Source organism: Hemitrygon akajei, chromosome 1 (assembly GCF_048418815.1).
Source record: "Hemitrygon akajei chromosome 1, sHemAka1.3, whole genome shotgun sequence".
NCBI lineage: Eukaryota > Metazoa > Chordata > Chondrichthyes > Myliobatiformes > Dasyatidae > Hemitrygon > Hemitrygon akajei.
Genome location: NC_133124.1, coordinates 76674608 through 76688954, shown reverse-complemented (window position 1 = coordinate 76688954; position 14347 = coordinate 76674608). Strand labels below are relative to the sequence as shown.

Genomic DNA, 14347 nt, shown 5'->3' with positions numbered 1-14347 from the left:
GTGCTCAAGTCATAGTTCATTTAAACCTAAGGTCAAATTTTTGAACACTGGTTTATGGTGATCAGGCAGGAAATTGGGGTTAAGTCAAGATGTTGCTGAATGGTAGAGGAGAATGAGGGCTATATGGGCTACTTATTAATAATATTAGCTTCCAGGCATACTGGAATTTCCTAATGTGCTTCAGATTGTTCCAAAGACAAATATGATAAATCCTGTGATCTAGTCCTTAGTTTCCTCAAATAGAAAATAATTCTATCAAGCAGTCAATTGTCATGTTTTAGTTTCTACAGTGCCTGAGGACATTTCAGTGACTCATTTAAAGTGCCTATAAAGCATGTCGAGACACTTCTGTGTCAACGTCACAGTAAATGTAGATGTAGTTGAATGCAGAAGATGATGTAAATGCTGGTGTTGCACACGGAGGAAATCTTCATGACCATTGTATTTAATGGTTTCAGTTTACTTTTGAGTAGAATGTTAAAGTTTGATCATTTATTTGAATATTGTAATTATATAATTTATGAATGTCCATTCAACCACCAGGGTATCTTAGAAGATAATATCAAACAAAAAGTTGACATTGTGATGCACAGGGTGATACTTGGAGATGTTCAAAAGTTTGATCAAAGAATTGTTTTGAGAAGTGCCTTAGCAGATAAGGGAGATGCTTTAAAAAAAACACAACTAAGATTTAGACAAGGACTTTCAGAGTTTATTTTCAGCTTCCAAGGCTGATGTGATCATCTGAGAAATGATTCAATCTGGACACTGGAATTTGAGGACCAGAGTTGTGTTATAGTACTGGACAAGATGAGAGCTATTGAGGGTCAGTTAGTGGAACCTTGAAAACCAGGATGAGCATTGAAGTGTTACTTATCTAGAAGTGAATGCGAGTTGAAAGATGCTTGGTGTGGGTTAAGGTATTAATGACAGAGGTTTGGTGACTACCTTGCAAAGTATACTGGAATAATCAATTCTGGAGGGGCTGAAAGTAAAGTTTCAATCCCTTCAGAATTGTTTAAGATGAGTTGACATGTGGTTGTCAGAATTGGCATTTGGTGTGTATGTGAAGTCCAAGGCACATGACAGGGATTAAGTGTGGCATCAAAATTTCTAATTGTGTTGGAGTTGCAGAGAAGAGAAATGGTGGTTTTTGACTGGGAAATATGGTTAATGCATGGTCTTTCTGATATTTAGCAAGAAGAAATCTCTTGCCTGCACTGGATTTTGGACAGGTGATATTTTATAGGCAGTTGAAGGTCAGAGACAGTGGTTAAGTAAAACTTAATGTTATCAGTATGCATGAAAAATGTACGATACACCCTATCCTCATTATATGTGGGGATACGGTCGCATAATGTGAATAATTATTTAAATGGAGAAAATAGGGATGCGTTCCAGAGGGCTTCCTAAATATGTTTTATCTGTAATTTATTCACATTTTCATACCAATGCGACACAAAAGCAGTACCACAAGGCACATTCGTATTATACTTCATCAATTTAAGGTCATATTCAATGTAATAAATCATAGAAAGTTAACATACTAGAGTGTACAGTACTCACCAACAGTGGCAGGTGTGTTCGCTTCGGGAGATGAGTGGTTGTTGTGGTGTCGGGCAGCTTTACGTGGATAAGGTGCATGGATGGTTGTGTTCATCAGGATCATATCGAGCACAGCAAGGGGTGAAGGAAGACTCACAGAACTCTTAGAACTATCGGCACCGGTTTGAAGAAAGTGGTGAGGGTTGTTTGCTTGGCAGCATTTTGTTTTTCAGCATAAATTTGCTTGTAAGGAAAAAGGGTTGACAACAGGAAACGTCTGAAATGCTGACTCTGTTCTAAACTTGGGTCCATGTCCATCGCCATTTGTGCCAAGTGTTCCGACTTCCACCAATCCCTCACTGTTGGTAAACTCCCAGGATTTTCAAAATCGTCTGTTGCTTGCTGCATCTGAGAGATAGCTTGCCGTAAAAAAAAACGCCTTGAAGAGTGGATCACACCTTGGTCGAGTGGTTCAATCAGCGATGGGGTGTTAGGCGGCAGGAAATGCACTATGTTAGGATGAATGCTGTCCAAGTGTTTAGGATGGGCTGGCACATTGTCAAGCAACAGAAGAACTTTAAAGGCAAGATCCTGTTCCCGGTAGTAGCGTCCCAGAGCTGTGTTACCTTCACCTGATGCCGCACTGTTTATAATTTCCAACACTTTTTCAAGTGTTAAAGTGGTTCTCTGCCACTTGGCTGATGGCCCAGGACATGACATCGGACGTTTAGGATGCATAGTTAAATATTTCAAGCACAAAATCACTGCACTGTAGGTAAAAACAACAATAGTTTAAGAGCACAAGATCGCACCTTGCCAAAACCAATGCGAGACTGGTGGGAGTGGGACTGTGAGGCGCGTGCACCTGACTTGTATTGGCAGGAAAACAGTGCTCCTCGCATAACTGAGTTTTGGAGCATATAAGGAGACGTTGGTAGAAATAGGTACCTCGCATAACTGTGAATCCGCACAACTGTGAATCCACATAGTCTGAAGACGTATATAACGAGGATAGGGTGTATTACGGATGAATCCACCAAGAGATGGTAGGTATGAAAAGCAGGTCAAGAGAGGATAATTCAGGAGGCATTATTGTCGTTGGTATTCTGATTGCAATTGGATAAACAGTGTAATGCACTGCTTTTCCATTTTACACTCACTCTAGTCTATTCTCCTTTTTGAAAATAAAAAGCAGTTTTTAAAGGTGTAATGTAAAATTAATAATTTGTTTTTTCATCACTTGAGATACATATCAAATTTAATGTGAACTGTTTATCATCTGGGAAACATTTTCTGGATGAGTTGATAAATTTGGAAATCAAAAGTTGGGTTATACCCAGTTTATAATATATAACCACTTAAGATGCATTGTCTCCAGGGTTTTGCTATCATCTGTGAAAACACTCTTGAGTTGGGGTAAATTCTAAGGTCTTTGATAAATCTGTTGGCTAATCATAAATTGTAATACACATAACTTGACTGACATTTTTAATGTTGAATTGCTACCTTCAGATTGATGTGCAGAATTTAATTTTGAGTAAATATTGATGAATTCTCATGGGATAAACTGTTTAATCAACAGTAAATATAAATCCAAATAGGAAGGGTTACATTGCCTCGAATACAACAAATCAGGAAACTAATTCTGCCAAAGCAGACAAACATTAGATTTGTGTATCAGCTATGTTTTTTCAGTTTATTGTCAGTGTTTCAAACCAATTTTTTGTTGCAAAGAACCACCCGAAATTTAATTGGGTCAATTTTTGAGGAATACTGATGATAACGCATCAGCTGGCTGGATGAAATGTGCTCAAATTTACCAACAGATTTTTAAAAAAAAAGATTGCATTAGTTGGAAGTGTAAGAAAACCATTGAGGCTAGTATCATAAGTGAATTTATGATCTGTAATAGGTTTTTGGAAGTGAAAAGTGGATAGTTATTCTGCAAAAGAAGCAGTTGTAGCCAGGTAAAAGTTCCATCCCACTTGGGAATTTATTGTGTTGTACTTTGATCTATTCATGAAATTGGCAATCTAGGATAAGACTGAGATTAAAACTGCAGTTCTAAAATTGAAACTCTGTAGTAAGGAAAGCAAGATCCATCATCAGAGATCCCCACTGACTAGGTTACGCTCTTTTTTTTTGCTGCTCCCATCAGGACTTGCACCACTAGGTCAAGAACAGTTACTATCACTCGACTATCAGGTTCTTGAATAAAAGGGGATACCTATACTCACTTGCCCCATCATTGAAATGTTCCTTCAACCAATGATTTCACTTCAGGACTCTATCTCATTATCTGATGTTCTTGTTTTTTTTATTGCTATTTATTCATATTTGCACATGCACAGTTTGTTGTCTTCTACACTCTGGTTGATCTTCCATTGATCCTGTTATAGTTACTGTTCTATAGAGTTGCTCAGTCTGCCTGCAGGAAAATTGAAGCTCAGGGTTGTATATAATGACATATGTATACTTTGATAATAAAATTTACTTTGAGCTTTGAAATTGAAGTTTCCTAATGCCAGGGTAGATAATGGCCACAGATGAAGTGCTGTGCTCCCCAACAAAGATCTTTAAGCAACTTGGTGTTTTGCACTAGTAAGTAGCTGTTATGGCATAGGGTGTCCAGGAGAAACCGCATGAAGCAAGGTCCTCATTTATCATGGGAAAACATTAGAAGTTAATACAAAGATGGAACAGCATTTCACTTTTGGGGGAGAAAAAAAATCGGTGAGGCAAAGTCAACATGGTTTTGTGAAAGGAAATGCTTGATAAATTTATTCTTTTTAAAGTGTTACAGAAGAGAAATTGTGGGAATTCAAGATGTTTCCTCTGATGTCAGATCAAGGGTTAATGCAGAAAATGTAAGCTCATGACACAAAAGTAATGGTATTTGCTGGCCATTAAGTATCAGAATACATAATGACCTTTTTATCTAGTTGGCGAAATGTACTGAGTACTCTTGAGCTGGGGCCTCAACTTTTTATAATTTGTATAAATGATTAGGCTGAAGGCATGGTTGCTAAATATGCTGATGACTCAAATGGCATGAAATTACCGTAGATTCCGGACTACAGAGCGCACCTGATTTTAAGCCGCTGGCTCTAATTTTAGAAATAAAATCATTTTTTTAATTGTACAGGCCGCATCGGATTTTAGGCCGCACCGGATTTTCGGCCGCAGGTGTCCCACGTTGTAATATGAGATATTTACACAGAAAGATATTACACGTGAGGATTTTTTTAACTTTTAATTAAATCCATATGGTAACAAAAACAAATACATATTGCAAATGCTTTTTTTCGAACCGTGCCCGTACGCGGCTACTTTTAAATATACGTTGCGTATACTTCTTTACTGAACAACATTCCAATATCTCCTAACGACTGGTAAAAGATATATATACTGCAGCCTACCAGGAAAAGTTATTGATACCTTTAACTTAAAAGCAGAGTTCGCTCAGATCCAAAGCCGCTCGCGTAATGCGCTCCCCCCCTCCTTTCCGTTTCATCGCAAACGGCATTTAAAAGCAGAGTTCGCTCAGATCCAAAGCCGCTCGCGTAATGCGCTCCCCCCCTCCGTCCCGTTTCATCGCAAACGGCATTTAAAAACAGAGTTCGCTCGGATCCAAAGCCGCTCGCGTAATGCGCTCCCCCCCCTCCGTCCCGTTTCATCGCAAACGGCATTTTCCTACAAGACACCGCGAAACCGGGTGTGACGTCATAGCATCCCGCGATGTAGTACAGAAAACAAATATAGTTTAAACTAAGTAGGGTAGGTAGCACAATGCTTTTCTTCGAGTGTTTTCCATGTTGATGAGGGTGAGTACAAATGACTGATTTACAATAATTTAATTGTGAAAGTGCGCTTGATTTATCGTACAATTTCATTGGACCTCTGTGAACTACTCATCAATTTTATTGGTCTACTGTTACCAGGCAAAATGTTTACGAGGCGGCATGAAAAAAACCATGCATTAGCCGCTTCGGATTATTGGCCGCAAAGTTCAAAGCTGTTTAAAATGTGGGAAAAAAGTAGCGGCTTAAAATCCGGAATCTACGGTATGATGTGAAGAGGGCGAAAAGAGACCAAAACCATAGGTGAAGTGATGAAGCAAAGATCTGGCAAATGGAGTACAGTTTTGGGAAATGTGAAATTGTTTTAACAGGAAAAATGAAAATGTACAAAGTAGTTAGCTGAGCTCTGAGATTCTCTGTATGCTTGCATAATTCATTAAAGGAATGCATACAAATACAGCTTTGACTTTGACTGGAATGTCTTCCATGACGAGGATGTCTGAGTTCACAAATGGGGTCACAAGTTTCATCCAGAAGTGCATCTAGGATGTTGTCCCCCAGAAATTGGTCAGGGTCTATCCAAACCAGAAATCCTGGATCAACAGTTCCGTGCAGGTAGCACTTACTGTGCTACACAGAGCTAATGTTGCTGGTAATCAGCAGGAGCTCAAGAAATGCAGCAACAATCTATGCAGTCATCAAGGCGGTGAAGCAATAATACAGGGACAAGATCTATACACAACTCTCTACCAACAACACACGCAGTTTATGGCAAGGTCTGCACACCATCGCAGACTTCAAAGCTAAATGCAGTGGCATTTCCAACATTGCTACCTCTCTCCCAGAAGAGCTAAATCTTTTTTGCACTGTATTCAATGTCACTAATACTGAGCCCCTAAGGAGACCTGCAGATGATGCGACCGGCAGCTTGGTCATCTCTGAGGCTGAAGTACGCAGGCATTTCCACTGAGTTGGACAGTCGTAAGGACATCATCCCAGGGTGGGTACTCTGGATGTGCGAGGCACAACTGGCAGGTGTATTTACAGACACTTTTAATTGCTTCCTCTCCCAGTGTAGAGTGCTCTCCTGCTTCAAAATATCCACCATTGTTCCAGTACCTGAAAAGACTAAGGTAACATGACTGAACGACTGGTGTCCTGTCACATTCACCTCAATAATAAGCAAATGCTTAGAGAGGTTGGTTAAGGGCCTCATCTGCAGCATGCCACCACCCACACTGGACCCCCTACAATTTGCCTACTGACACAACCAATCGACAGATGATATAATAGCCGCAACTGTCTCAGAGCCTGTTGGTCCTGGCTTTTGTGCTGTGGTACCGTTTCCCGGTTGGTAGCAGCTAGAACAGTTTGTGGTTGGGGTGACTCTGGTCCCCAATGATCCTTTGGGCCCTTTTTTACACACCTGTCTTTGTAAATGTCCTGAATAGTGGGAAGTTCACATCTACAGATACGCAGGGCTATCCGCACCACTCTCTGCAGGGTCCTGCGATTGAGGGAGTTACAGTTCCCATACCAGGCAGTGATGTAGCCAGTCAGGATGCTCTCAATTGTGCCCCTGTAGAAAGTTCTTAGAATTTGGGGGCCCACACAAACTTTGACTGTCTTGGGTGAAAGAGGCGCTGTGCTGCCTTTTTCACCACACAGCCAGTATGTACAGACCACGTGAGGTCCTCGGTGATTATGCCAAAGAATTTAAAGCTGTTCGCTCTCTCAACCCCAGATCCATTGATATCAATAGGGGTTAGCCTGTCTCTATTCCTCCTGTAGTCCACAACCAGCTCCTTTGTTTTTGCGACATTGAGGGAGAGGTTGTTTTCTTGACACCACTATGTCAGGGTGATGACTTCATCTCTGTAAGCTGTCTCATTATTATTTGAGATTAGGTCAATCAGTGTAGTGTCGTCAGCAATGGGAATACAGAGAGTAAAGGAGGGGGCTTAGGGCAGAGGTGAGGGAGCCCACTCTTGCCACCTGCCGGTGATCTGACAGGAAGTCCAGGATCCAGCTACATGAGCAGGGTGAAGGCCAAGGTCTCTGAGCTTCTTGTCAAGCCTAGATGGAATTATGGTGTTGAATGCTGAACTGCAGTCCAAGAACAGCATTCTCACATAAGCATCCTTCTCCAAATGTGTAAGGACAGTGTGTATAGTTGTGGCTATTGCGTCATCTGTTGATTGGTTGTGTCGGTGGGCGAATTGTAGGGGTCCAGTGTGGGTGGCAGCATGCTGCAGATGTAGTCATTAAGCAACCTCTCAAAGCATTTGCTTAATATTTGCTTAATGTGTGACAGGACACCAGTCGTTCAGACATGTTACCTTGGTCTTTTTAGGTACAGGAACAATGGTGGATGTTTTGAAGGAGGAGTGCACTCTACACTGGGAGAGGGAGAGGTTAAAAATGTCTGTAAACACACCTACCAGTTGTGCTGTGCACACTCTTAAGTACCCGCCCTGGGATGCCATCCGGTCCCGCAGCCTTGCGACTGTCCATTCGTTGGAAACACCTGCATACTTTGGACAATTTAAATGCCCGCCCAGATGGACTGCTAAGGTATATTGTTAGGTCTGGAAGCTAGGGTCCGGGCGATTTTGCTCACTCTCCTCACGATATTCACTCCCGCATACTCGATGCTAAAGTTCTGAGACTGCTCTGGTTGCTATACTTCATGTCTGTGAGCTTTGTGGCGATTTGCCCTGCTAATATGAATTAAGGCTGAGGCTTTGGCCCTACACTGGCTGTTCCAATGTTTTGGATGGGTGGACTCAATTTATTTTGGTAAGCTTGCTTCTATTGTTTGGATAATTTGCATTTTCCCCCCATGTAATTTGAGTCCCTTGGACTTTGAAAGCTATGGAGAAAAGGAAGGAGAATGGGATTGAGGAGATAATAAATCAGCCACGATAGAATGGTGGAGCAGATTCAGTGGGCTGAATGGTCCGATGTCTTGTGGTCCTATGAAAGTTTACTGGAAATAGGCAAGAATGTGAAGTTCAGGTGCATGTCATCCTTTTTAAATGTCAGAGCAAGATCAAGGGCTAAGCAGTCTAATCCTTACTAATATGTTCTTGTATTACAAATTCTTGTGCTATGCTAGTGCAGCTCAACTAATGGTTTTCATGAAAGGCATCAGCATCATCTGGGGGCAAGCATGCTTATTTTGCTGTACTAAACTTTAAACCTGATATGTGAGTTACAGTGACTATAAAAAGTACTCACTCTGTTCCCCTCTGGAAATTTTCATGTTTTATTGTTTTACAATATTGAATCACAATGTATTTAATGGGGAGAAATTGCAGTGTCCAGATTTGCAAAGCTGATAAAGACTGATCCACACAGACTCAAGGCTGTAATTGCTGCTAAAGGTGCATCTACTAAATACTGACTTGAAGGAGGTAATTATGCAATCACTTGTGTGTTTGATCATTGTAATAAATTCATATCAATTTATAGAAATTTGTTTTAACTTTGACACAAGAGTCTTCTGTTGATCAGTGTCAAAAAAGCCAAATTAAATGCTCTGATTCACTGTTGTAAAACATGAAAACTCTGATGGGGCGGTGATGTGAATACTTTTTATAGGCACAATGGTGAATTGCAGGGTAGCTGTTAAATGTAACAAAAACATAAATAAATTGAGGCACTTCAAACCATAGAGAGATTGAGGTGAATACTATTGATGCATTTAGAGAGAGGTGGAATAGTATGTATTTCACCAAGTATGTAGGCATGGAGTGAATTGCTTAAGTAGCCCACGTGCTATATTTTATGCAATTCTGAGACTACTTTCTCAAGTTTAAACACTTTTAATGTGCATCTGAGAGCAGAATAGTGTGGCGCGTGGCCAAGTGGTTAAGGCGTTGGACTAGCGATCTGAAGGTCGATAGTTCGAGCCCCAGCCGAGGCAGCGTGTTGTGTCCTTGAGCAAGGCACTTAACCACACATTGCTCCAGTTCACCCAGCTGAAAATAGATACTGGCAAAATGCTGGGCGTTAACCGGCATAAACCGCCTGATAACTGTCTGGCCTGATAAACCGCTAAGGCTCGGGACAGACCTTAAGAGCAGAATAGCTGTGAAATGCTTCCTGTAGTTATAGGGAAAAAGGTCCAGCCTACAATCTCCCTAATTACGTTCTCTAATCTGGACACCATCCTGGTGATTCTCTCCTCTCTAATGCAATCATGTCCGTCCTGCGGTGCACCAGTCAGAACTGCACACATTCCTTCATGTGCAGTCTAACCAGTGTAGGCTGGGTTAGTTTCCCCAGAGCAAAGGAAAATTGAGGCATGTATGCAATAGATATGAAGAAACTTCCCCCATTGTAGAGGGTAATCTAAAATGAGGGGCATTGATTAATAGTGAGGGAAGATATTCAGAATGGAAAGATGCTGACTGTGCTGCCATGGTAGGTGGAAGAGGTAGATAAAATTACATTTAAAAGGCATCAGTGCAGACTTTTGAATAACTATGGCAATGAAGGCTGTAGTTGTGGGTATAGTTGGCATGTTGCACACGTGTGATTCTATGCTAAGCAGTTAATTGTTCAGGTCAGTGATCTTTCATCAGGACTGAGGGTCATTTTCCAACTTCACACACTAATTTTCCAAGTTATAATAAAAGATCAATCTTAAAATGTAAGCTACGTTTTTTTCCCCTCTGTATAGATGCTTGATCTGAGGATTTGCTACATTTTCTGTTCAATAGAACATTTGATTTCATATGGGAAGTTATTCAGTAGTGTTGCTCAGGTGTTCCATTTTCTATTCACTTTTGTGCTAAATAATTGGTGGTAAAGATGTAAAAACAGTGTCATGGAAGTGATATGAAGGATTGCCCTACATCTCAAGAGCAGAGTATCATAAGTTTAAAGTTTAAAATTCCAGGCAGCACGTAACTGAAATACTGAAAACTATTGACTAAATGCTTAAATACTGGTGATAATGTTGTTTTAAGCCTGTCTGTATGAAGTTATGCATGTGCTGAACTCCTCCTAGACTAGTTAATCACTTCCTGTCAATACTGCAGAGGTACTCAATGGCCAATGGTTGCAGTATCAGTATGATTAAACCGACAGGCCAGTGTGAATGTGTAAGGTAAACCATAAATAACACCTTCAGGAGATATCCAGCTGGCAATATTTTTCTAATAGTTCATCAATATTTAATGGTGTTTCTAAATTCTATTCTTTTTAGCTACCACTCCCTGGTTTGAAGCCTACAGAGAATGCTTCTTCCAATCCATGCCTCCATCAGACCATGAGTTTCTACACCACTATCTGGCTTGTATCCTTTTTCTGAATTGTATGAATGTGGTATGGACTGAATATGCTTATTCTGACAAGGTAAAATCAAAGTTTAAAGTACACTTATTATCAAAGTACATATGAATTATACAACCCTGAGATCTGTCTCCTTACAGGCAGCCGCGGCCCGAAACGTCGACAGTGCTTCTCCTTATAGATGCTGCCTGGCCTACTGTGTTCCATCAGCATTTTGTGTATGTTGAACGAAGAAACCTGAAAGAATTCATTTTTTTTTAAAAAAAGACCAATAAACACCAAATGTGCAGAGATGGGGGTGGGGGGTGGTGGGTGGAAACAAATTGTGCAATCAATAAAAGCAAGCAACAACATTCAGAATGAAAGTGAGTCCATAAATACGAAGCCCGGAGCAGCTGGAGCAGGCCCACAGCCTCAGCTGCACAGTGCAGTTTGCGGACATGAAGCCTGGAGCAGGCCCAGAGTCTGATCCTCAGTCTCATGTTCTGAAATGATCGAATGGGTTTTCAAACTTTTGACCCTTCTGTATATACGTCAGTTGGCATGTAAATGCTGTGGTTAATCAAAGGGGCTGTGGGTTAAACAACAAATTAGGACCATATAGAACCTTAAGTCTGATATAACCTCTCAAGTCTTCACAGAATAGTTAACAATAAAAATTGATGTCAAGAAGCAAGAGGATAATGGGGTTGGTAATTGTCTTATTGATAACTGAGGTACAGTTAAAAAATGTTTTATTTGCTATTCATACAGATCATTTCATGATTAAGTGCATTAAGGTAATACAAAGAAAAAGAACAATTGAATGGAGATAAACAATTATTTAAAGAGTAATGTTTTAAGGAACATGTTAAATTAGAGGGATAGGATGAAGAAGTATATGGAGACGCTTCAGGCAAATTAAGACATTGACTCATGGTGGAGCGATTGAAAATAAGAGGACCTATAAGCGGCCAGAAATGGGGAAATAGGTTTTTAGATGGTTATAGTGATATTGTAGAAATGGGGAAAGGCAAGGCCATAGGTGGCACTTGAGATGTATAATTTTTTTTAAAAATTGGATTGTTATTAGATTATGAACCTCTAGGTCAGCAAACACTGGAGGGACAAGTGAATGGGGATGTTAGTGGCCAGAGAGTTTTGGATGGCTTGTTTAAAAGGAGTGAAACCAGTTCAGAGACAATTGTATGATGGATGTGAGTTTCAGCAGCTACTAAGCAGAGACAGGGAGTAAATGGGGCAATAATACAGATGTGTAAGTAGTGAGGAAATTGCCATCTGATCAAGATGAGTAAAGGTGATTAAATAAGACAGCGGGGTTATGAAATTCAGCTATTTAACTGGCTTAAATGGAGGTTGGTGTCTTCAAGTTGGGCCATGGCAGAATGACCAGCTTCACTTGAGAGCCACATGTGGCTTAACTGTGGCGGAAATTCAGATAGCAGAATGAATGCAAATAATATAACTTCACAAACATATCCCTTTTGCAGATTTGAGTCTGATTTGTATTCAGCTTGAAAGCATCTCTGAAAATGGTATGTAAGTGTATTTCACTGTGAAGTGGAGTTCCCAACATTCTCCACTACCCCTATTTTCTTAAATAGGCATCAATCTTGTTGCACTTGAGAGCATTATCCTTAGCAGAAAACCACTCTGATGCCACATGAAGTGTTTTTTTAAAACCAGATTCCTGGCATGAATTAATGAAGTTTCAGACATTTTTCATTATGACTGAAATAATTGGTCATGCTATTTATTAATATGAGTCATTTGGATTAAAGGATTGCTCCCAAGACTTGGATCTTAATCTTGATATGCAATCAATAGGTATTGAAATTATGACTGAAATTGAATCAGTCAGCATTTGACTTGGAAAATGGGGATCTGAGTGAGTGATTTCGAGGTTCGGATATGGAGGGGGTGGGAATGGCACCATCTTTCTATAGAGAATGTCACCTTGAGGTGCTTGACCCCAGAATCAGCATTTTGTATAATACTTGATTGTCATGGACTTTATAATTTAAGCCTTGAATTTTCTCAAGGTTCCTTAAGTAAAGTCTTTGATTTGTAAGGGATCTTGTGATTAGCTGTACCAAAATGCTTGACAGTTAAAAGGAATGTTCTGAAGTACAATCACTTTTGTAATATAGGAAATGAAACATTCAGTTTGTGTGACAATTGTGGCAGCATAATAACATAATGGTTAACATATAACACTTTACAGTGGCAGCAACTTGGGATCAGTTTCTGTTGCTGTCTGTAAGGAGATTGTATGTTCTTCCCAAGACCATGAGGGTTTCATCCAAGTGCTTCAGTTTCCTCCCATGTTCCAAAGGCTTGCGTGTTAGCAAATTGCAGGCATACTGTGTTGGCACTGGAAGCATGGCCACACTTGTGCGTTGCCCCCAGCACATCCTGAAGGCAGATTTATACTTCTGCATCAAATGAATGCTGTAGTCATGTAATCTACACTCTACCCTACGCCATAGCCTGACACGCACTTCTCCAAAAATGTAACTGCACATCGTGGCGATGCAGACAGCAACAACTGTGATTGGTCTGCTTGGTAGCATCGCATTTCCTCCTGTCTATAGGCATACTGTGCGTACACTGATGCAAAATAAATGGTTGGAGATGATGAACCAAATCGTCAAATCTACCTGCCAACATCTGAAAATCTTTGAAATACATTTCCTCATCTATATCGTCTCAGTGGCTGAACAAGCACAGAAAATTCACCCTCCTGCCTCAATCCATTCAATGGTCGTACGTACCATCTCCTCCGACACCTTCTGTCTTTTCTGTGTTGCAGTAATTTCAATAAAAGTAACCCTTGTTCAACATTTATTAGCTCCAACTCCAACATGAAGTGCTCAGTCGCCATTAGAAACCCCACTGCCAACTAGAGTTTTTGCAGTGAATTACAGAGCGATGCAGACACACCAACGCACAGGTATAAATGCTCAGAACAGCACAGGCCACTTATGCTGGCTATGGCGTAGGTTACTACGCAAAAGTATATATCAGCCTTAAGACTGGTCTTTTTTCTTTTTCAATATTTTTATTGTTTCAATTTAGTAAACATAATAATAATGATACAAAGAGATTGAGATTACATCAATAATGGTTAACATGTACAGACACAGATTCCAAGTGACAAATGTAGTTTACCCTCCCAATCTCTTAGTAACTAACCATGAAAAAGATATTTTATAAAGAGAGAGAAAAAAAAACCCCTAAACTTAAAAAAAACTAAACTTTTTTTAAAAAAAAACAGAGATTGGGCTGCCATATTTCATCGGCTAAAATTATAATGTGTCCTTAACTCCGCTGCTCTATACCTGAGCAAAAATTATTAAAGGATTCAGAAGGGTTCAGCCTGCATCATATGAAAATATTGAATAAATGACCTCCAAGTTTCTTCAAATTTAAGCGAAGGATCCATAGTACCGCTCCTAATTTTTTCCAAGTTTAAACATGCTAATGTTTGGGAAAACCATTGAAATGTGGTAGGGGGATTGGAATCTTTCCATTTAAATAAAATGGATCTTCTGGTTATTAATGTAACAAATGCAATCAGAAGACAAGCTGATGAGGATGAATGACTGGAGTCTATCACTGGTAGTATAAAAATTGCAGTAATAGGATGCGGTTGTAAATCAACACGCAGAACTACTGAAATAATGTCAAAAATATGTTTC

The 14347-nt window shown here is 40.1% G+C and overlaps 1 protein-coding gene across 3 annotated transcripts in view; it reads left to right on the top strand.

The window, feature by feature from the left end:
* Positions 1-14347, top strand: part of trappc8 (trafficking protein particle complex subunit 8) — a 159593-nt gene that overhangs the window by 34551 nt on the left and 110695 nt on the right. For all 3 annotated transcript variants that reach the window (XM_073045993.1, XM_073046003.1, XM_073045986.1), the window contains one exon: positions 10561-10650. In XM_073045993.1, the coding sequence (XP_072902094.1) occupies positions 10561-10650 (90 nt within the window). The remainder of the gene's footprint in view (positions 1-10560; positions 10651-14347) is intronic.